General features: G+C 42.5%; 1 protein-coding gene across 5 annotated transcripts in view; it reads left to right on the forward strand.

Annotated features, from left to right (window-relative positions):
- SLC24A2 (solute carrier family 24 member 2) overlaps positions 1-24,977 on the forward strand; it is a 244,042-nt gene that overhangs the window by 207,279 nt on the left and 11,786 nt on the right. For all 5 annotated transcript variants that reach the window (XM_058695241.1, XM_058695237.1, XM_058695240.1 and 2 more), the window contains 2 exons: positions 13,822-13,959; positions 23,697-23,786. In XM_058695241.1, coding sequence (XP_058551224.1) covers positions 13,822-13,959; positions 23,697-23,786 — 228 coding nt within the window. The remainder of the gene's footprint in view (positions 1-13,821; positions 13,960-23,696; positions 23,787-24,977) is intronic.

The following is a 24,977-nucleotide window of genomic DNA, read 5'->3' on the forward strand; positions in this document are numbered from 1 at the left end:
CCAACCTAGACGTGGCATAGGGTAGGCTTGCTGCCTGAAACTGCCCTCCTTGCTGCGTCATGCTCCTCAAGGTGTGACACAGCAGACCCTTTAAATGTACACCCACAGGGAAGGGGGACATGGGGGGATGGCTTGCCAACTTCTTAGATTCCGAAATCTAAAACTCTAACTTTTTTTTATTGGGTCCGACGTGCTCAGGTATCGTGAGATGGTTTTTTACATGTTGCAGCTCTCATTTCGTTTTGCCTCTAAGATTTCTCTCTGTCCTTAAGAAAGTCAAAACTGTCCTTGCTTTCGTGAAAAGTTGTGCAGAAGATGCACCAGTGGGCAAACAGTTTTATAGAGGAAAATCACATTCTTGGAAAAAGAAGATGTAGACAGATAAAAAGACAGAGAATGTGGAAAATGCATGCTTTTCTTCTTATTTGCTTTCTGGAAACTTAAATATCCCCTTACTGTGTTCAGCTCTTCCTTTCTCCTTTCGGGAACTCAGCCCTGATTTATTTCTCCCCAGTCTAGCATTGGCCTTTACCTAAACTCAGGAGAGTTTTCAAGGTCTGCTTTCATAAAGCCTCACAGTGCTGATAAAAATGTTTCTGTATTATGTGACTAAGTAAAGAATGAGGAGGGAAGGATGATGAGACTGACAGGGATTTTAGATTTCTCTTAAAAAAATAAGAGAAAATGGCATAAAAATATCTCCTCTCCGCTAAATTTGGATCTTTGAGGGTGGTAAAACAAAAAAAAAACAAAAAAAACAAAAAAACACAGGCATCGTTATGAAGGCGCAGTTTGTTACATGTTGTTTTTGTTGTTCTATGGTATTGGAGCTCCTTTGGGAGACTTCATGATAAATTTTGGTCAAAAAATGTTAGCTCTGATAGGGATTTCCAAGATTATTCAAGCAGATGGTACCTAGAATCCCCATGATGTCTTCCTAAAATATTACCCTTGGTTAGCAAACGTTTATGTTCTCAGCAGTAGTGAGGTTTAACGGAGGGTTTGTGAACCTCGAACCTTCCCGTTATTCAGAGAGCAAGTATCTTTTCTCGGTTACTAAGGTGTAACGGCAGGTTCGCCACTTTGAAAATTTTAGACTAGAATTTCCCGCTATATTGATGAGATAATTCAACCTCTTGGGACACGGTGAAACATAATAAGAGGATTCTGGCCCTCAAGAAATGGAGGCTTTTGGGTCACCTGCGTGGCTCAGTTAAGAGTCCAACTTCGACTCAGGTCATGATCTCGTGGTTTGTAAATTCGAGCCCCGCGTCGGGCTCAGAGCCTAGAGCCTGCTTCTGATTCTTTGTGTCCCTCCCTCTCTGCCCCTCCCCTGCTTGTGTTCTCTCTCTCTCTCTCTCTCTCAAAAATAAACATTAAAAAAATAATAAAATAACAAAATAATAAATGGAGGCTTTGGTGGAAAGTGGGTATGTGTCTCTGTGCCTGATGCCACCAGAGCATGAGACAGTGCCAGGGGGAGATGCCAAGGCCCAAAAGTGAGAGAAAAAGAACATCCAAAGCTTCTCCACCTAACTGAACTTTTCAAGGCCCAAACCATGTTAGAACTATGATTGACTTAGAAAAGAAACTCATTAGTATCAGAGAAAACCTAATGCAAACTATTTTTTGAAAAAGTAAAAGTTAGGGGCCCCCAGGGGGCTCAGTGGGCTGAGCGTCCAACTCTTGATTTGGGCTCCAGTCATGATCTCAGGGTCATGGAATCGAGCCCCCCATCAGGCTCTACGTGCCTGCTTAAGATTCTCTCTCTCTCTGCCTCTGCCCCTTCTCCTCCACTCACACTCGCTCTCTCTCTAAAAGATAAAATAAATCATAATAAAGAATTTAATAACAATAAAATAAAATAATTTAAAAATAAAGTAAAAATTATAGTGTCTTAGCTAACAGGCCTCACAGGAGCTCGTACCATTTCTGAAAATGATAACATTTTTTTTTCCATCTATACATATATTTTCCTAAGGAAAAGTTGAGGTCCAGTTTGTATATCTGATGACCTGAGCAATATTTACTGATAGCTTAAGATGCACTCAAAGGCCTTTCAAACACATTTTAAAATGAAATAAAGATCAGACTCTAGTTTCTGACTAAATTTGAATATTGACAAAGAATTATATATTCACTGAGAATCTTACTGTTAATAAAACCATTTGTCATTGTGCTTTCTGAAGGAGTTTGAAGAATGTCTATTAATCATTCACATAAAACACATTAAGGGCTGACTATTAATAAAAAGGAAAAAACTCTATTACCTCCCTGGAAAAAAATACTGACATTAATATTACTGTTCCTAGGAGTATTTCTAATCCATTTGATAATAAAATGATGAGAAGGATTTTTGAATTATTTTTTATGATTCTCTAGTAGCTTTTATGTTGACAAATCTTTTATGATTTGTATTGGCAAGATTTACGAAGCCCATGCAAACTACACACACACAAAAAAAAACGATTTACAACAGCAATACAGAAAGAAATCCATCTTGTCTGTAAGTTGCACCTCAGAATTATTTGGGCAAAATGCAAAGCAAAGAAAAGCAATTGCATTTCGCCGGACTCTTCAGATGCTATTTTACATTGCAATAAAATGGTCTCTTGCTTTCGGAAAACTTAGGTCTGGACAGCTTCATCACTCACAGCAAGAGACTTTGAATCCTTGATTTCAAGTCAAAGTCATGTAGATTACGTTTTTTTCAGGTTGCCATTGCTGGGTAAAACCTTATCTTGTTTATAATATGCTAAATTTTTGATGCTTGGATTGTTGGTTTTTTTAAATTTTTCCATCTATATGTAAAACAAACCATATGATGGTATTAGAAGGGGAATGAATTATTTCCTACCACTGGGTGGGCAGAGATTTATCACTTTTTAAAAATTTGTTTGCTACTTAAATGTTAGCTCTGTTGGTTCAGGGTGTCCACACAGAAGGCAACACAAATGTCTCAGATGGTGCATCCTTCCAAAAAGAGCTGCTTTGGACTTACCTCATTTTGACTTATCTCTTAGAAAATAGTGATAGAAACATAGAAGATAAAAAACAGATTATATATATATATATATATATATATATATATATATATATATATATATATAACAAAGACATTGAGAAACTAAGAGAACAAAAGTAATTATTTTAAAGACTCAAAGAATGAGTGAAAAAAAGTAATTTCAAAATAAATTATAGCAGGTAGCACAATGATTTATTTCAAAGCCAAAAAAAAAACCTATTCAAAAATGAGATATTTTGAAAAGATAAATATTCATACGGTCAGTGTATTTAAGTCTGCCTGGGCTACCATAACAAACTATCATAGACTGGGTGGCTTAAAGCATAGAAATTTATTTTCTCACAGTTCTGGAGGCTCTCAGTCTAAGATCAAGGTTCTGGCCAGCTCACTTTCTGGCAAGGGCTCTCTTCCTGGCTGCCTCCTCCCTACGTCCTCATATGGCCTTTCTTTGTACACATTAGGTGGGACGGGGGACCCTCTGATGTCTCTTCCTACAAGGACATTAATTCTGTTAGATCAGGGGCCCACTCTTTCAACCTCATGTAGCCTTAAGTATTTCCTTCAAGATCCTATCTCCAAATACTGCAACACTGGGGGTTAGGGCTTCAACATAGGAATTTTGAAGGGACACAAACATTCTGTCCATTATTAACAGTCAGTAAGGACTCATCTTCGAGTTGAGTAAATAAGTTTTTTCCAAATGTAGCTCTCTGGTTTTCCATTACTGGGATCTAACGGGGTTTTTTTCTTCCAGACTCTCCTGTTTTCATTCCCTTTTCAAAGAGAAAATCTAGCAAATGGCAAGTGAGGTCTTCTTTAGCCATAGAGCCCTTAGCTGACCCATCCCAGAACTCTGAGTTTGCTTTCAAGATGACTCACAACACACCTTACTTGGCAAAGCCTGAGCTATGGCTCTGGTATCCCCCAAATTTATTTTTTCTTGTGTCGCCTAGAGATTTTGAGTACAGATTTTTGGGTCTGTGAAACCAAAATGATCCACAACCCAGTAGTAAATATTTTTATAGGCCGATCTTTTTAATATGCCTATTTCAAGCATGATGTTCTGTTTCTGTAATAGATACAATGAAGGCCCCTGGTATGCTGACCACACTAATTGACCAATGAATTTAGGGGAAAATGGAGATGAGAATCCCTTACTGTCCCTGAGCCAGCTGGCATTTATGGGTGGGAGTTTATAATACATTTCTATTTCTATTTCGCCTACCTAGGCTATGGCATTTTGTTATGGCAGCCAAAGCAGACTAATACACTAACTATATGGGAGGATTTATCTTTTTTAAATATATCATTTTTTAATAGATTGCCTTTGTAAAGCACTGGTATGATTTGAGCTTACAAAATGGAGCACACTCTATAGAACATTTCTTGGGAGGCACCTTCTGCTTGCCCAATAGTTGTTGATTTCAAAGACTTTCACGGTATTAAAATGTGACTGCATTTTTGGCAATTTTACCTTTGAGAGTTCCAACTCTGCTATTGTTTTTAGCTCTTCACAAAACACAGAATCAAGGTGTCACAATATTATGAGTCTTGCCATCTGCTTGGAAGCTTTGTTTCTGATAGAAAGTCTCCTTACAGCCTACCTACTAAAATAAAATCACATTTTCTCTGTAGAGCTGTGGAATTTTCCCTTTCATCCTGTTTATAAAGGCCTTCTATTCATTCATCTTACCTAACAGGAAAATAGATTCGATTGTTGACATCACTACAGTCAAGGAACACTCAATAAATGTTGGATGAATGCATAGCTGGAGGAACAAAATTATTTGACTTTCACATCAAATAATCGATTTATAGAATTTTATTGCTGGAAGTATCATAACTCCCTTAGTCAAACTTCTTTCTCCTAGATGCCTTTGAAGAAATTATTTTCCTAAGCATCTATTAAAAGCAATAATAATAACCAACATTTATTGAGTGTTTACTGTATGCCAACCACTGTTTTAGGTAACTTTCATAATGATCTCAGTTAATTTTAGAACAGCGATAATGTTGTAAAAGCATGTTCTGGAGCAGAAGTGGGTCTTCTTTACCTATTAATCCCTTCTCCAGCAATTTCCTTCATTAGGTAAAGGCCCTTTCAAAATTCTTCTCTCCCTAGGAGCCTCCCCCACACGCACTGGACAGGCACACGCACCTTGTCACCAGTTCCCAAGGAAACCTAATTGGAAAAGTAAAACATGCCATCTTTGTCAAAGAGAGTATTTTTAATGCTTCAACAATGAAAGAGGATGGAAGCAGGAGGCAAAGCACAGTTCCCGTTTAAAGCCAGTGCCCTTTTGTTGTGCATGCTCTGCCCCTGAGATTCTTCTACTGGCCTTTGAGCACTGGAAGCTGGCGTCTGGAAATAACCCACCTCCTACTTCAGTTCTTGCTAAAGTTAGCCTCAGGAAAGTTTATTGTTGTAAAGGGCTTCATCTGTCTTCTACAATGTCCCCTAGATATTCATTTTAGAAGTATCTAGCGCAAGATTAGCCACAGTTATGGGAATCGGGGGTGACATCGAGCGATGAAATGCACATAAAATCTCAAGCCCTCATTTTGGCCATCCGTGAGCTTGCTTGTCACTTCTTCCCATGTGAAGCCTGGGTGAAATTTCAGTACTTTCTCCTTAGGCAGAGATGCTGAAGCATAAGTCTTTCTTCTGCACCTGCATTTGAAGTCCTGGCATCCATTGATGTCAGCCTCACATTTCTTATTTATTTGTTTGTTTGTTTGTTTGTTTGTTTAAATTTTAATGTTTATTTATTTTTGAGAGAGAGAGACACAGACTGAGAGTGGGGGAGGGGCAAGAGAGAGAGGGAGACACAGAATCCAAAGCAGGCTCCAGGCTCTGAGCTGTCACCACAGAGCCCGATGCAAGGCTCAAACTCACAAACTGCAAGATCATGACCTGAGCTGAACTCTGACGCTTAACCAACTTAGCCATCCAGGCGCCCCCATGTTTAAATTTGTACCTGGTACCTTGGAGGTCTCACCCACAGAGATAGAGGAGGGAGGAAGGCATCACAGTGACCCCTCCTATCCACAGACTTCCAAATCTGCTCTTTATTTCCCCTTCACGTTGCCCTGGATGCTGTAACAAGAATGCCAGAGAATGGAAAGCTTAGAAACAACAGAAATGTGTTTCTGACCAGTTCTGGAGGCTGAGAAGTCCAAGATCAAGTGACAGGTGATGGAATCCACTTCCTGGTTCATAAATGGCCATTTTATTTACTGTGTCCTCACATGGTGGAAGAGGCAAGCTAGCTCTCCAGGGGTTCCTTTCTAAGAACATTAATCCTCATTACCTCCCTAAGGCCCCACACTCTAATACCATCACAAAGAAGGGTAGGACTTCAACATGAATTTCAGAGGTGCACAAACATTCAGTCCACAGCAGCCTCGGGGAACAGGAAGAGAATGCAACTGAGAACAGGTGTTTCTGATCACCTTTTCCAAGAAACGCAGCCCATCCAAACCACCAGAAATTAGTTCTAGGCTCAAGAAAATTAAGCAAAACTATGTCAATTAAATGCTTAGTGTTTGCTATAGCTAGCATTTTTGGCTTAATAGGTCAAATTTATTACAAGTAAAGCTGGTGTCATTGGGCATAAAGCACATTCATTTTTTATTTAGCAAACCTATTTTTTAGGAGTGAGGAAGGGAAGCAGTGTGAAATGGGGAAAGAAATTCTGGCTAGGAATGAAGTGGAAGGTCACTTGGGCCTGACTTCATCTTAGGGCCTTCATCCTTTAAAGGCGGTGGGGGGGCGGGGGGGGCTGTCTCCATGTACCAAGGCCCTTCAGCTCTGAACCTTGGGGGCCCCTTCTCTTGGGGCCTAGAACTCCTATTCTAGATGATTGCAGAGGTCTGTGGTTGTGGTTCGTCTTTCATGATCTATCAGTGTCCATATAATGAACCGAATGACAAAACTTCTTGGTCAAGAAAGTGATCCCACAGCAAAGCATTGCAGGAGACAAAGAAGTTCTGCCTCAGTACGACATGGATTTTAAGGGCTGCTGGGTCCTAAAATGCAGTGAGGTGTACCGGGACTGGGTACCCATGTACTTATGGGTCCCATGTAGTATATGTTCTTTGGCTATTCCAGCATTTCCATTCATTTGCCTAAGGTCACATGGCTAGTTAGTCACAGAGATGAGATTAATGGCCAAAGGCAAAAGGATTAATGTGCATTAATCCCCAGGTCTCTACCAGACACTGTGCATCCATCCTGCAGTTGCCCGAGAGTTCCTATCCACAGTCTATAGATGAATGCCTCCCACGTAGTCTAGACATTACACCTATGTTAGTACCTTTTTTAAAGCTTTGTTGAGTGTGATATTTTTAATATTCTTAATGCACCCACCCAACCTCACTTCTTAGGCTTAGCAAGTGTTTTTATGGATCTCTATTCCCACTCTCAGCCCCTCTGGGTCCTATAAAAAGTTCCTAGCATGCATCACATTCTTTTGGTGAGCTTTGCCCCATTTGGTCATTCATGTGGGCATCCTTATGGCTGACCAACATGGAGATATAAACTCTTTTTTCTACAGTTATAAATTATAGAAACAGCAACAACAACAACTATATTAAGGACCAGTCTGTTTAAGTAGAAATACAGATCACTTAAAATCTTTACTTTCACCCAACTTGACCATGGCCCAATGCTTTAGAGTAAATGAGTTATATTCCTCATGGCTATTTGAGTACTGGCCTTTTATTCTATCCAGCATCATGCCACACTGAAGGGGCTCCCCAGTGAAAAGAAATGGCACTCCCAAGTGCTGAAGTGCATTGTCCTCAGGGGAGAGGGAGAACTTCACTTCCAACCTGAATCAAACCCCAAATGAGCTGAGATCTAGGCAGATTCGGGCGATCCTCTGAGATTGCTCCTTGTGAACTGGAAATAAGATGTTATTAGCAATCAATAAAACTGAACTTGAAGATGGCCTATATTCAGATGCCTCCTGGGTTTTCATTTTAATTCTCTGATAGAAGAGATTGCATTAAAACGGACTCACCTTCACACCGAAATCTTGCACAGTGCCCTTCACAGGCAAGAATAAGAAATTGGGTTGCTCCCAGGAAATATTTTTCTGGCTGTGGAAGCAACCTCTGGGCTGGTGAATCCAGCTCAGACCCCTCCACTGGAGACCTGATGCCTTTTCTGGGGCAAACCATCCCTACCAGGCACAAGTAGAAATAGCATAAGATACACATGCAAAGAAGCTAACTAGGTTCTCATGATAGTGGGCCACAAATGGAGAGGCTTTTGCTATTCTCCCACCCATTCGAAAAATAAAAATAAAAATAAGCTCATTGCTCCAGAGACCTCCCAGTAGATACTAACTGACCTCTGGAAGTACTCTCTTCTACCTGTAAATATTCTGATGGCCAGACCCCCCCAAGATCCAACCTTTAGTATTGATAAATAAATCACACAAGGTGATTGTCCACTTGTCACTTAGGATAACACACTCTCTCTCCCTCCCTCATGCGCGCGCGCACACACACACACACACACACACACACACACACACACACAAAGTTATCCGAATAATTCCATCCAACCACCGAGGACTTGTAGTTTTGAGTCTGCCCTACCTTGTTTTGCAAAGATTCAAGGCTGCTTGCAAAAAATACTTCTGAGGAAAAAGGATAAAATGATGAATTTTGAGACAGTTCAGCACAGGCTGTAAAGGAAAAAGGAAAGAATAGGATTGGAGTAAGCGAGACAGACCCCAGAGGTGTGTTTGGTAGGTGGAGGTTACAAATTTGGCTCTGAATTCCTCAGTGAAAAGCAAGGGGGAAAAAATAGCAATTTACCTGATTCACAGTATTTCTAAGATTCTTCAAAGATTCTCAAAAGAAGCATGACTTTTTCTAGTGCTGAGATGGGGAAGATATTTTTCTTCCTTGATTCCTCATAAAGAGGACATTGGATTAGTCAGGGTAAGGTTCCACTGTGAGCAACCACAAACCCAAAACAACAGTGGCTTGAGTAAGATAGAATTTTCTGTCTGTCTCAAGTCAATATAGGCAGCCCAGGGCTAGAACAGCTAGCTCTCAAGGGACATCAGGAACTCAGATCCTTTTATATTTTTTCTCCATTTCATCATCCAAGATGACTCTTAAAGCTCTGCCCAAAGTGTTCCCATTCCAGCCAGTGGGAAGGAGAAAGGAGTGATGAAGGACGCATCTGCAGCCTTTAAAGATACATCCCAAGGTTGCAGAGAATTCTTTCCATCACCTCCCATTGGCCAGAACCTAATCACATGGCCACACCTCATTGCAACAGAGGCTATATAGAGAGTCTTTGTTCTAGGTCTACGTGAAAGTGGGCTTTCTATCACTAATGCAGGTGGGCAGTATATTAGCTTGCTAGGGCTGCTCTAACAAACCATGGACTGGATGGCTTAAACAACAGAAATTTATTCCTCACAATTTGGATGCTGGAGGGCCAAGATCAAGGTGCTGGCAGGGTTGTTTTCCTCTGAGGCCTCTCTCCTTGACTTGCAGATGGCTGTCTTCACTGTGTTCTCACACGGTCTCTTCCTCTGTGCACACAAACCTCTGATGTATCTCTGTGTATCCTAATCTCCTCTTATAAGGACACCTTATAAGGACCCATCCTAATGGCTTCATGTTAACTTAAGGGCCCTTTCTCCAAACAGCCATATTCTGAGGTATTGAGGGTTAGGTAAGTTTAAACATGAATTTGGGGGAGGGCACAGTTCAGTCTATTAACAGGCTCTTGCCACGTATTCTGCCGGCATCCTTGTAGCAGGATAAAGACTAAGTTCTCTGGAGCCATTTGTTCTGTTTCCTCAAAAATCCAAGCGTCCTTAAAACAGAGTTAGCAGAGCGCATGGGTCGCTCAGTCGGTCAAGCGTCTGACTTCGGCTCAGGTCATGATCTCGCGGTTCATGAGTTCAAGCCCGGGTCAGCTGGTTCATAAGTGCAAGCCCCACATCGGGCTCCGTGCTGACAGCTCAGAGCCTGGAGCCTGCTTCGGATTCTGGGTCTCCCTCTCTGCCCCTACCCCACTCATGCTCTGTCTTTCTCTCTCAAAAATAAACATTTAAAACAAATTTGTTTTAAACAAGACAAAAATAAACCCAGAGAGTTAGAGCCTACTGCACTAGCTCACACCCAAAGGCACTCAGTGAATACCTCCAGAGGATGGCAGTCACGGCCCAAGAAATCACAGCAGGAGCAGAGACTGGACACCAGGATTCCTGGCTCCACAACCTACTCTTCCCCCCAGGCTGCACTGGTCCCTTCGTGGTCTGACCACCAGCCCATATTACGTGGGAGCTTAAAGTCGGGTGTTTTAGTCTCAGATTCTCCGTATCAGAAATTATAAAGCCCCAAAGCAATGATCGCTGGCCCTGCTTTCACACAATTCTAGGGCTTCTGCAAAGACCCCAGCACATATCAAACTAGTTTAAGCCCTTATATCAAAAGTCATTTGAATTTTTTCTGGATCACTTTTCATTGTTCTGTTTTCTGTGGACACTCCACAGAAGCTTTATGAGGTTAGGGTGGGTTGCTACAAGGTCAAAGCCAAGATGCCATAGCTCTAGGAGGAATTGAAAACTTAGTGCACTGACTTCAGTGGCTTCTCCCCAGGACTGAGACTAATGAACATGCCAGCAGCCCCAGCTTGGGCAAAGGCAAAACTGGCCCCAGACTTGGAATGGTATTTTTTTTCCACTTTTCTAACCAGCTTGCAAGCTGTCACCCATTGAACCAGAGTGAGATTGCACTTGGCAGGAAGACAGTGAGAATTTTCCCCCAAAATATACTGACAGCCTCGCTCCCGGGACACCTCTCAAGTCCACCCCAAGGTCCTGGGTTCCTATACTCTGTAGCAGGACCCATTCCCCCAAGAGGCTATCGATTCTGCATGAAGAGCACTGTTTGTTTGGCCTGAGACCCAAGCTCTTCTCCTTGTTCATTTCTGCCCTAGCAACGCCACCTCAAATGCAGCTTTTGGAAGCTGTACAATATAGCTAATTGTTTGCATTGGACGGTAGTGTGTTTAGAGCTTATGCATCTAAACAGACCATTATTTTCTGCTATTTGCTAGTGGCACTGCCTGCCTGGTGACTTTGGCAGATGGAGAAAGGAGCTAATCCGTAGGTTATAAGCAGAAGGGTTATTGATGAAATGTCACCATCTGTTGGTGTCATTAAAATGATATGAGTCATAAAGAGTTGCTTTTGTTTTTTTCTCAGAAAAAGGTTAGCTTAGAGTTTAGAGAGAAGCTGCTAGATTGCAGATGGCAGTGTGAGATGGGACTGGGGGGTGGGGACTGTCAGTCCTGGAAGGGGGAGGAGCCTTGATGAACATATCACATCAGCTCGATGGGTCTTCTGGGAAGTGCTGGAATCCTCTGCCGGAATAAAACCACCCATCTGGTATGAGATGAGATACTTACTAGGAATGATGCAATGCTTCAACTGTCCCATGATCCCTCCCCATTTCTGAGACATCTACTGGGTGGGGAGGGGAAAGTCATTCATTTGGGTTCAACAAGAAAAATCATATCTGGGACGGAACAGTTAAAATGCACTTGTCTCCTAAATCCTCACTGGCCTCATCACAGAGAGCTTATTCATGTATCCAGCTGACATCTTGGGAGGCTGGGGATCTCAATGGGGAATGATATTCTCTACATCTGCTGTATCTCCTGGGAGGACACAGAGTTGTCTCAGAAGAGGAATTAGAGACCATATGCCCAAGATTCCATCAAGATGAAGAAAAGAAAGCAGTGGATGGACCCACATGAATTGCAAAGCAAAGGAATCAGCTTTTGGTCTTGTTGACTTTATTGACTCCCTTCTTGTCAATTTCATTGACTTCTTCTCCAACATTTTTATTATTTATTTTCTTCTGCTTACTTTGGGTTTAACTTGCTCTCCTTTTTCTAGTTCCCTAATGTAGAAGCATAGATTGTTGTTTTTATCCTTCTTCTTTTCCAACGTCTTACATATAGCAAAGGGATGGAGAGCGTGAGAAGTATATTTAATGAGGATCCAGATGACCAAAACAAATGTGCCAACTTCCCAATTCTTCCTTCTTACCTAATCCTCTTTATTCCCTCATATTTGCTGTTTATAAATTCTTTTACCCACTGCCAAGGACATATGCCCAAAGAGAAAGAGCCTGTTATTACCAACTTTTTTTCAGTATGGCTTAAGATTCCTTTTATATATATTTTATGTAAAAATATATATATATTTTTTTTTTAATTTTAACTCTTGGAGAGAGAGGTGGGTGATTGTATACACACCACTACAAATCCTTTTGGCAGTACTAGGGTTTAAATTAGAAATAAACATAACATCGCAATGTGTCGGGCCACATGCCCAGCCCTGCGTCTGGGTGAGTCCTTTTCCCCGATGCAACTGGCCCGAGCCTGCCAGCTCCTAGGGAGAGGGGTGCTGAGGGGTCAGTGCTGCTGCTGGAAATAGTGCACACTGCTGGAAGCAAGAGCCACGGGGGGCAGGAGCTTCACGAAGCCTGTGCGGGTTATTTATATGGTCTCAAAAGGAAGCATCCGTGGAAAAGTTCCTGTTGATATTTTTAGATCTGATGCTTGATCCTCCTGCTGCACTTTTATTTTTAAACAAGCAGGGAAGGGAGTGATTAATACTGTCTGCAGTGCTGTTTTGAAGGCTCGGAGGGCCCATCTGACGGGCTGATGGTCAGCCTGCCAGGCCCGGAGCCACCTTCTGTCTCTTCTAGCTCTGGGACATCAGAAGCTGCTGACTTCAGCAGGTGGCACATAAAACCTTGGCCACTTGCTGCCAAGTCAGAAACTCTGAAGTTGAGCCCTGACTCTGAGGTCCTGTGCAGCTGACACTCACGGGTTCAGTGTGTTACTCTACTCCCATAGTCTGTTTCTCTGAGAATGGGACATATGTTTGTATAATAAGCCTTTGGCTGGAAGTAAAATGGTTTAGAATTTAACAAGATAATTGTGCAGATTAAAAATTCACCACCACACAGTAATCCATGAGCTTGACTGTTCCAGGGCCTGAGAAGGGAGTTGAGTATTGTTACTGAATTGTTTCTACGGTTACTTTCATTTGCCTGCTCAAAATCACCGCTCTAAAAATACATAAATTTAGGGCGCCTGGGTGGCGCAGTCGGTTAAGCGTCCGACTTCAGCCAGGTCACGATATCGCGGTCCGTGAGTTCGAGCCCCGCGTCAGGCTCTGGGCTGATGGCTCGGAGCCTGGAGCCTGTTTCCGATTCTGTGTTTCCCTCTCTCTCTGCCCCTCCCCCGTTCATGCTCTGTCTCTCTCTGTCCCAAAAATAAATAAAAAATGTTGAAAAAAAAAATTTTTTTTTAAAAAAATAAAATAAAAATAAATAAAAAATAAAAATAAAAATACATAAATTTATTTGTTAGTAAAAAAGATATATATGTGTAATTTTTGTTTAATTTTTAATTAAAAAAAAGTCCTTCCCAAGGATTCCCATAATGAAACCTATAGCTTTGTCTTCAGGGAGAAGGGAAAGAGGAGAAGGTGGGCATTGGGGGTCTTTTGCTCTACAGATACGGTTTCTCGTACAAAGTTCATGGATCGTAGATGTCACCCACTGCAGTTGAATGATCAGTTCACTTAAGTGAGAAGCTGAGGAGCGTTCAGGGAGAGAAAAGGAAGTTCCTAAGTTCCCATGGCTGTGCAATGTATTGTTTGTCCCTGGGCTCTTGTGGCCTGTGGACGTCGTCGTCTTTTTTATTTGTTTCTTCTTTTATCTCTGTTTTTCTACAACAGACCACGGAGACGGGTGAAGAGGAGGACCAGCCTCTCAGCCTGGCCTGGCCTTCCAACCCCCGCAAGCAAGTCACATTCCTAATTGTTTTACCCATAGTGTTTCCTCTCTGGATCACCTTGCCTGACGTCCGCAAACCTGTGAGTAAAGCACCGTTTGTTTCACCAATTCCTTGTGAAAAGCACAGTACAAAGCAGTGTGATAGTCTGCTTCTATTTGCCTTAAAAGGGAAAGGAGGGGTGACATATATACACGTGTATGCTTATATATGTCTAAAATTTCTCCAGACAGAGGCACAATAAGAGTGATTGCTCAAGTTATCGAATTTATGTAACAAACCACCCTAAAACTTAGTGGTTTATTCTGCTTGTGGATCCTGCAGACCAGGAGTTCAAATAGGGTGCACTGGAGATGGCATGTCTCTGCTCCACGTTTGGGGCTTCAGATGGGAAGACTTGAATGGCTGTGGGATGGACTCATCTGGAAGTTTCTTCGCTGATGTGTCTGGTCCCTGGGCAGAGAGGATTCAAGGGCTGGGCTCAGCTGCAGTGGTCTATGGGAGAACCTAAATGTGGCTTCTCCACGTGACTTGGGCTTCTTCACACCATGGTGACCTCAGGATAGTCAGATGTGTTAGATGAGAGATCAGGGCTCCAAGAAGGATTGTCCCAACAGCAGAAAGCAGAAGCTGTGTGGTCTCTGATGACCTAGCCTCAGAAGTCACAGAGAGTCATTCCTACTATATTCTACGGGTCAAAGCAGTCATTGATTGTGTTGGTTAAAGGGGAGGAGACAAAATGTTTACTTAGAATATATCATTGTCATATAGGGTATGACACCCTTGGTGGGAGGAGTGTCAGAGAATCTGCAGCCGTGTTTTAAAACCACCATAGTGATTGTCTCTGAGAGGAGGAAATGAAGGTTTGAGGCAGGAGGGGAACTCACCTTTTGTTGAGTGTGTGCATGGATTATTCATTCAATTCAAAAATAATTTGAACAAATGCATTCATGTTGCATAAATGCCTACGTGTCTGATCTTCTCCATCCTGTATTGTTATCATTACTGTAATATTATTTTCTACCATTATTATGTGCCAGGTGTATCGAACACAATACCATCATATGATCAGCAAAATACAATCTAAATGTAGATCAAATCAAAAAAAAGAGTTCTCCTACTATTAAATTGGATTCTTGGGCCAGGGCCCCAAAGGGTAAAGGAACTAAATGATAAGAAGTAGCTGTGCTTTTTTTTTTCTAGAGAGAGAGCGAGCAGAGGAGAGGGGCTGGGGGAAAGAGAGAGAGAGAGAGAGAGAGAGAGAGAGAGAGAGAGAGAGAGAGAGAGAGAATCTTAAGCAGGCTCCATGCCCAGTGTGAGCCTGACACTGGCCTCAATCCCCCAACCCTGGGATCATGACCTGAGCTGAAATCAAGAGTCAGATGCTCAGCTGACTGAGCCACCCGGGCACCCCAAGAAGTAGCTATACTTTTTATTATGGCCGTACACACTTCATTCAACAAAGGTATGTGCCTACTATGTATCAGACACTGCCCTAGGTATTTCCAATAAGCTATACTGTGGAATCCAGGAAACAGCTAGTGTAGGAAGGTGTGTATACACACACACACACACACACACACTTATTTGTTAATTTTATTTATATTTATTGTATATAATATTACATATTACTGGCATAAGTAGAAAGAATCTTGGGCACTAAGAAGTTAACTAACTCATGCCTAAACACTTCCTAGCAGATGGAGCTGAGATTCAGACCCGGGTCTGTGTGACCACACAGCCTGGGGTCCCCCTCATATTTCATGATACCAGAAAGTGGAAATCTGAGAACATCATTTCTGAAAGCACTTACAATAGGATGGTGTGGTAACGTACAGCACAGCGGAGCGTAAGTCTTAAGAGCCCCACGGTGATCCCACTTTCCGCACTTGAAAAAGACAGAACAAAAATCCTGTCCCGTTGGCCTGGCCTATAAAGAATCCAGCCCAGGAGAGAGCCAGTGTCTTATCAAGGACAGACCAGGAAAGGACCCCCTCATGGAAGGACTCCCAACATTAGAGGCTTTCCCAGTAAAGGATGCATGTAATAGGTGTGGCTTACAAAGCAATATTTAGGTTTCTGTATTTGCAACGCGAGTGTAGAACATCTGCTCTGTGCAGAGGCCCGGATCCTGGAAACCTATGGCCAAATAGCTGGAATGTGTGGAGTTTCTTCTTGGCTCCCATCACATTGACATTTCCAAGATGTGTGTGCTCCCATGTGCTCTCTTGCACTCTCTCTCTCTCTCTCTCTCTCTCTCTCTCTCTCTCTCTCTCTCTCTCTCTCTCCATTGCTCTATTGTTTGGGCCAGTGCTCTTGCATGGCCCCGGGGAGGAAAATTAGAGAGACAGACACAGTTTCCTAAATGCTCTCCTTTGTACGTCTAGTATGGTGTGACCCCAAGCAGAGGGGGCTGGCTGGCTGCTAAGGGAGCGTCAGCACACAAGCGCTGGAGCAGTCAGGGAAGCGTGCAGGCATGGGAGGAAGGTGCCAGCCACCAAGGCCTGGGCTCTCGGGTTGGGTGGGACTCCTAGAGCAAGGGCTGGCAAAATTCCCAACCTCTCTGTGATCGGAGCTCAAAGGACAAGGAAGCGGTTAGAGAAGATCAGAGCTCTGAACCAGCGACTCCTGGACAACACACAGGACCCCACCATGGCAGTAGTTACCTGGATGACAACTTCTTTGACTGATGCTATAATCCTGTTGGATGCAAAGCAGAAAGATGCAGCTGTACGTGATGCTTTCCTTTGTACGACCACGGACCGGTCGTTCACCGCGCACACGCCTCGAGAGCCAGCCTCTGGGGCCCAATAGCCAATGGGGCTTTTGCTCCTTGCAACCTCAAGCACCATTCCCAGGATGGACCGGACTTTTTTCTCATTTTCTACATATGCTGTGTGCTATCCCAAGCAAAAATGTGACTCTGAGGTGAAGCATTTGGGTGTTTTTTAATTTCCTCAGCAAATATTGATTGAGTTACTATTGTATGCCAAGCATCAAGCTTGTGCCCTAAGAGATAAAAAGACACAGAATTCACAATTCCTATGTTTAAGGACTTCTAAACTAAGTAGCAGAAACAAGGCATATAACTACAGAGGACAAATGCACAGCTCTATCAGCGACAGGAGCTAGATTCAAACTGGAGTCTCCTGACTTAATATTGTTCTCATTCTACCATACTGACTACAGTGGGGTTTTTTTCCCCACATACCTCATGAGATACACAAGCTTGGGGAAGTCACGTCTCAACTTTGGACCTCAGTTTTCCTCCTCTGTGAAATAAAAGGGTGGAAGATCTCTAGAATCTCTGCCAACGATGACATTCTGTGATTAAGGAAAGCGTAAAGATATAACCATCAATACAGTATTATAAATTTTGTTTAATGTTTATTTTTGAGAGCGAGACAGAGTGCAAGCAGGGAATGAGCAGAGAGAGAGACACACAGAACCTGAAGCAGATTCCAAGCTCTGAGCTGTCAGTACAGAACGAGATGTGGGGCTCGAACTTGTGAACCGCGAGATCATGACCTGAGCCAAAGTCGGACACTTAACTTATTGAGCCCCCTTAGGCACCGCCAGTATTGCAAATTTAAGGGGACCATACATCCCCGTTTGCCCAGAATTGTTCCTTTAATCCCCAAGCCTGCTGGTTTAGAAGATGAATTATATGGTCATCCTTTGCATATACGAAATGCCAAATCAAAGAAACCATGCCAGTTGATACAAAAGCCAGGAAGTAGCTTCTTGATCATGCTTAGCACAGAAGAGTTTCATTAGGTTTGATCTTGATCTTGTATCAGTTAGCATCTGCTGTGTAACACACCACCCCAAAACTTAATGGCTTAAAAAAATAAGCAGTTTTTTAGTCCAGAATTCTGAGAACTGACCATTTGATCTGAGCTCAACTGGACAGTCCTACTCACTTATATGACTCAGGGCTTGTTGGTATAGGAGTATCTCAGCTACAAAAGCTCATCTCTGCACTACATGGTATCTTATCTTTAAGTAAGCTAACCAGAGCTGATTCACATGATGGCCAAGTTCCAAGGGCAGCAAGAATGAAAGCTGCAAAGTTCTCTTGAGATCTAGTTTGGTATCTGCATGCTGTCATTTCTATCACATTTTGTTGGTCAGAGACAATCAAGGCCAGCCCAGATTCAGAGGATGGGAAGATAGACCTCACCTCTTTTTTTTTTTTTTTTTTTAGTTTATTTATTTTGAGAGAGGGAGAGTGGGGGAGGAGCAGAGAAGAGAGGGAGACAGAGAGGGAAAGAATCCCAAGCAGACTCCACGCCTTCAGTGCAGAACCCGATGCGGGGCTCGAACTCACGAACCATGAGATAATGACCTGAGCCGAAATCAAGAGTTGGACGCTTAACCAACTGAGCCACCCAGGCACCCCGAGACCTCACCTCTTGAAAAGAGTTGTAAAGTGTCGTGGCCACTTATGCAGTCTACCACAGTCCTCATGCACTGCCACAAGGGCCTCTTGACAAGATATCGAGGGAGAGGAAAAAGAGAGGAGAAAATGATTAGTTAATAAACACTTGCTACTCTGGAGGGCCCTGTCGGCTCTGTCTCCTCAGTTTTTTTTGTTTTTGTTTTTTAATTTTTTTTAACGTTTATTTACTTTTGAGACAGAGAGAGACAGAGCATGAACGGGGAGGGTCAGAGAGAGGGAGACACAGAATCCGAAACAGGCTCCAGGCTCTGAGCCATCAGCACAGAGCCTGACACGGGGCTTGAACTCACGAACCACGAGATCATGACCTGAGCCGAAGTCGGCCGCTTAACCAACTGAGCCACCCAGGCGCCCCTCCTCAGTAGTTTTTGAATTACCCATAGAGATGAACATTCCAAACCTTGACAGTAATTACAAGGAAAACATGATTTTTTAGTATACATCCAGTTTCAGGGTAAACGGTCCTCCCACTTGTTTACTTGTTTTTATTTCCACCTCATTTATATGCAAATTATATGATAGTGTTTGTTGGATTATACACACTCCCAGCTCAGATTAATTCACTGGTACAGTCTTCTTAAAATAATGGCTTTGTTTTAAAAGTAAAAGAACTAAAATATAAATCTTGATGAGGAACAGGTCTTTGATAAAAATTGAAAATAACAAAGGAAATCAAGACCCCAAAAGTTATATTCTCTCATGACCTAGGACGGGCATTCTTACAAAATAGGAATGGATCTAAATAAGGTATCAAAACATGACTCATTAGAACTGGGAAAGTACCAAGAAGTCAGCTATATCTTTGCAATTTATGTCATTCATTGATTCATTCACCAAGTATTTATTGTGTCTGCTGTGCACCATGCACAGTTCTAGCAAGAATGAAGTGTTTGAGACCCAGAGAGGTTTAGCAACTTGTCCAAGCACATCCAGCAAGTAAGAAGCAAAGTCAAGACTCCCGGCCAGGTCTCGGCTGTGACTTTCACCTCTCTGACTTTCAGTCTCCTCATCTCTTAAAAACCAAAATGAGGATAAGATTATCCTATAACAACTGCCATGATTATCTGAGCACTTATTATGTGCCAGGCACTTTTGTAGACACTTTATGGGCACGAAGACCTGAGGACAACTAGATATGTTTTATTCCTCCCATTTTACAGATGAAAACCCTGAGGCTTTGAAGATGAAATAATCTGTCTCAGGTCACATCACTGGTAATAGGTGAGCAAGAATTTGAATACTGGTCGTATTAATTAGAGAACACACTTTTAATCTTTAATAGGATTATCTGGGGGACTTTTGTTAGATATGTATGTCCCAAAACCTTGCACAGAATAGATGCTAAGTGAGTATTTGTTGAATTTAAATCAGTAAGGATATGGCCAATTTGTGCAATCAGCTAATGTCCAGAAACGTTTTTCAAGCCAAGAAAGTATCACACTGATGTACTAAAAGCTTCTAATGAGAACATTAGCTGTCAATTAGACACATAAACCATTACATTGGGAACAAAATGGCCGGCACATGGACACAATTTGCTTTTTGCTAATTAGTATGAGGTTCATCCCAGCAGATGTTAGGATGACCCACCATTACTAACCAAAAATTGACATGTCAGACCTTGGCTTCAAGGGCTATTTTCTTTCTTGCAGTGAGACTGGTAACTAAATAATTGCACAAGTGCTACCGGGCAGTGATGTCTGGAACGAGACCATTGAGTCCAAATAAGGGGAGTGGATCAGAAAAAAATGAAAGAAGAAGGAATTACCTGGGCTGTGAGATTGGAAATTATAAGGTAGCTTGACAGTTGGGAAACACTTAACCAAACTGCTGGTGCATGAAAGGGTTGAAGCTTCCAAATCAGAGACAATATGGGAGGTTGGGTGAGGCAGATGGCCATACAGCTGGAATGCTAGTCTATGTCTCCCTGAAGCTCTTTATATTTTCTGACATTCAGAGCACACGCTAGTATTATGATGATCGTCATCATGTCTATAGCTGGGAATATTTTGAGCATCATTGGCCTTATTTTTCTTCAAGAACAAGTTTGTATAACCTACTTATTGGGAAGGCATGCTATAGTCAGACAGACTAGGCTTGAACTTCAGGTCTATTTCAAGATTTGCATACAGAGTAGGTACCTGGCCTTTACCTACCCCTAGTTTATGATGAAGACATGGAAACTTACAAATAAAAACTATTTTTAGGGGCGCCTGGGTGGCGCAGTCGGTTAAGCGTCCGACTTCAGCCAGGTCACGATCTCGCAGTCCGTGAGTTCGAGCCCCGCGTCAGGCTCTGGGCTGATGGCTCGGAGCCTGGAGCCTGTTTCCGATTCTGTGTCTCCCTCTCTCTCTGCCCCTCCCCCGTTCATGCTCTGTCTCTCTCTGTCCCAAAAATAAATAAAAAACGTTGAAAAAAAAAAATTTAAAAAAAAAAAAAAAAAAAAACTATTTTTAATTTATTTTCAGTGAGCCCCTAATAAAACACTAGGTACATATAGATGTCCATTAATTACAAATTGGCCTCTTGATCAAGGACCATAAGCATCAAATTTTAAATGAGAGAGGTTTTCTTTAGTATGTTGGTTTGAACTTAATTCCTTTACCTCCTTAGTCTGGTTCCTTAGTTGCTACCTTTTGACTAGGAATGTTCTATGGTTCAGGGATGATATTTCGCAGATGAGAAGTATGTTCAAATAATTTGATTCTAACTTGTGACATTACATCAAATGAACAGACATGCAAAGGTATAAATAAAATAATAATTACATACTTAATAAATGAGATAGCGTAAAAAGTGAGCAATCTGTGAAATGAGGACTCTCCCAAGATCTCCTGTACATATACCATAAAGTATGGAGATGATGGGGTGCCTGGTTGGCTCAGTCAGTTAAGTGTCCAACTTTGGCTTAGATCATGATCTCATGGTTTGTGAGATCAAGCCCCACATCGGGCTCTTCACTCTCAGTGTGGAGCCTTGCTCAGATCCTCTGTCTCCCTCTTTCTCTGCCTCTCTCTCTCTCCCTCTCTCTCTCTCTCTCTGTCTCTATCAAAAATAAATAAACATTTTTTTTAAGTATGGAGATTGTACTCCATTGCCTTATAGGATGTTCAGAATCAAGCTCACAGACCGGCTTCTGCTCCAATCACATGGGTGGCCCAACACCACAAGAAAAGCCCTTTCCTTCCCTGTGACAGAGCCTGACCCTAGGAGCTGAAACCACCATCTCAGGATACTAGTACAGTGACTTGTGACCAGAAGAAAAGAACAGGAACTCCAATCAGCTAAACTCCGTGGTTGGGAAAACTGATTTCTTAGCACTGGCAATTCCAAGGCTCGGCGGTCTGGCCTCCAAAACCCAGCTGAATGCTCAGCTTTAAAGGAACTTGCTCTCAGAAGAGAAGAGCATGTCTCAACCTCCATTTTGAAAAATTGATGACTTTTCTTTCCATAACCCATTAAAGTGCTCAGGTCCCCAGAAAGGGCCTGAGTCCTTAGCCAAAATGTTTTCCTTCTAACACAGGGAAAGGGTGAGGGGCCACAGCCCAATTTAATCAAGCCCACTGGTCTTCCAGACACTGAAACTAGCAGATAGCCCCAAAAAGGCAGCAGTCATTAAGAGAAAGAAATGGTTGTCATGAAATTTAACAGAACAGTATGAATGATAATAAAAACATACATTGAAAACTTGCAGTTAGTAAAGAGAACATAAGCCTGTTTTGGGGCAATAGAGACTATGTCCATTATTATTATAGATCGTCAAGAGATTACTATGTACAAGTTTATCTTTTCCTTTTAATAAAGCTCTTAAAAGCCATGGCAGAAAGTGTTCTATGTGACTGCCCAAGGTCAGCCCTTTAGACAATTGAGATAGCTTTCCTCCACGTCAACTCCAGGATTCACTTCTCTGGACAAAATTGGATGGCATTATCAAAGCAAAAAAATGAGATTGTTTCTCAAAGTGGAAAGCTTTGAAATAAAACACGTTTGGCAGTAATAGGTGAGAGACTGAGCGCATTCTGCTATCTGAGCATGTTTTAAAGGGCCCCAGTTTTGCAAGAAAAAAGCCATCAACAAAACTCCACTACAATCCAGTGTAAACCTGGATCTCCCTGTAGTGGGATTAGGTTACAAAAAAAAAACAAAAAAAAAAACTGCATTTTGAGTATCTGATTTTGGTTAATATTTTAAGGAAACTAAAAATGCTCACTCTGAGCACTGAGTAATGTACAGAATTGGTGAATCACTATATTGCATTATATTATACACCTGAAACTAAGATAATACTGTGTGTTAATTACTCTCGAATTTAAAATATAAAAATAAAAAGTGCTCACACTCTAAGCCTGAGATTGCACAAAGGCCTGTGAACAAAGCAGAAAAGGACATAGTGCAGTCAGGGGTGGAAAACAGGAGGGTAAACGTCCCGGGAGCATCTGCTCTGCCAGCCCTGTGGACAGCAGTGTGCTGGGCCTCTGTTACTCCAGTCTGTAGGAGTGGTTCAAATATCCTGAAGGGTGACTGTCATCAAGAATGTATAGAAACTGGGGCGCCTGGGTGGCGCAGTCGGTTAAGTGTCCGACTTCAGCCAGGTCACAATCTCACGGTCCGTGAGTTCGAGCCCCGCGTCAGGCTCTGGGCTGATGGCTCGGAGCCTGGAGCCTGTTTCCGATTCTGTGTCTCCCTCTCTCTCTGCCCCTCCCCCGTTCATGCTCTGTCTCTCTCTGTCCCAAAAATAAATTAAAAACGTTGAAAAAAAAATTAAAAAAAAAAAAAAAGAATGTATAGAAACTATGATGATGGCTTCCTCTCTGTGGCTTTTCCCAGTAATTCATGGGACTGTAAGAGGAACCTGTTTTAGAATCTGTGGATCCTTCTTGTTAACAGCAATTAGTCACGTAGGTTTTCTGGCAAATGGATTGCTAGGATACATGGGGTGAAGCAATACCAACTGATGGATTCTGATGAACTTGAGCAGAAGACAGAAGAGGGAGCAGGAAAGAAAGGAAGGCTATGGGGTAGTCAAGAGATTGAGGGCAAGACTAAGAAACCAGGCCACGGAAAGGGCAGGGGCGGGGGGCATCTGAGCAGCCAGCAGCAGGAACAGACATTCTTTTCCAGAGACGTCCATCTCAGGCACTAGCTTGCTGATGATTTGGCTCCAAACAGCATTCCTAAGAGAGAATCTTCGTGTCCCGGCCTAAACGCTGGGAGGGAGGGCCTTTTGATTACGAAGCCTGTGAAGATGGGAGGGAATGAGGGAGGAGTAGCTGGCATTGGTGGTCTTAGCTTTAGTCTGCCAGATCCACCTCACTGGATGGCACTGACACTCTCGCCTCTTCCTGGTTCTCTTTCAGTCATCAAGGAAGTTCTTTCCCATCACGTTCTTCGGCTCCATCACCTGGATTGCTGTATTCTCTTACTTGATGGTGTGGTGGGCACACCAGGTAAGACCTTAATCGTAACACTCATCCGCCTGGTTCTTCTCGTGGTTGCCAAGTGGTTAATCAGTGTGTTTGCTTTTGGAAAGTGTCAGAATCGTACTGTGTCTGACAAGGTATATATTCCAGGACTAAAAGAATTTTACTCCACTCACCTTTCCCATCCCTCCTGACCTTTTCCTGTAGCATGGAGTCAAATCAGCAGAACCCTGGAGAGCCGTGTGGAAGACGGCAGCCTATCTCTTCTTGCCCCCTGCAACCTGAATCCAGGCCTACCCAGGTCTGGGAGGAATGTCAGGTTTTGCCTGACTCCGTGATGCTTACTTCCTCTTGGGCAGCCACTCACCTCGTGCTCTCACCAGCCTTTCCGATTGGCTGTAGGAACAGAACTGGAGACAGATTGGTCTCTTCCTTGAACCTCTGTTTACTATAATGAGGATGCATTTTGCTTTTACCACTTTTAACCCCGTACCAGTTATAGTGCCCATCACAAGAATAAACGCTCAGGAATTGTTTGTTGTCACACACATATGAAAGAATGAAATGCAAAACTTTTACATTCTCAGAGATGACAGTGGTAAACGTTGATTGAACGTGTACCAGATGCTGGATAATTCACATCCCTTCATCCTTGTGACTTGACAGTCACCCTGTACATAGGCACAAATCCTATCAAGGAGGTGCTATTATTATCCACATTTGTAGATCAAGGAGTTACGCTTAGAGCTAATAAGAAAACAGCTCGGGATCATATAGGTAGTAAATAGCAGAACTGAGATTATAACCCAGGGCTCTGACACTCCAGAACTCATGCTTTTAATCTCTATTATAAACTACACAAATTTCAAACTTCCCACTTGTATTCTTTGTTTAATATAGTCTTAAAATTATTATACTTGTTAGCATAAATAAAATATAGCAATTTGAAATAAGGAAATGTGAGAACATACATGGATATATCAAAAATGGTGCTGGGGCGCCTGGGTGGCTCAGTCGGTTAAGCGTCCGACTTCGGCTCAGGTCACGATCTCGCGGTCCGCGGGTTCGAGCCCCGCGTTGGGCTCTGGGCTGATGGCTCAGAGCCTGGAGCCTGCTTCCGAGTCTGTGTTTCCCTCTCTCTCTGCCCCTCCCCTGTTCATGCTGTGTCTCTCTCTGTCTGAAAAATAAATAAACGTTAAAAAATTTAAAAAAAAAATG

Source organism: Neofelis nebulosa, chromosome 12 (assembly GCF_028018385.1).
Source record: "Neofelis nebulosa isolate mNeoNeb1 chromosome 12, mNeoNeb1.pri, whole genome shotgun sequence".
Taxonomy (NCBI): Eukaryota; Metazoa; Chordata; class Mammalia; order Carnivora; family Felidae; genus Neofelis; species Neofelis nebulosa.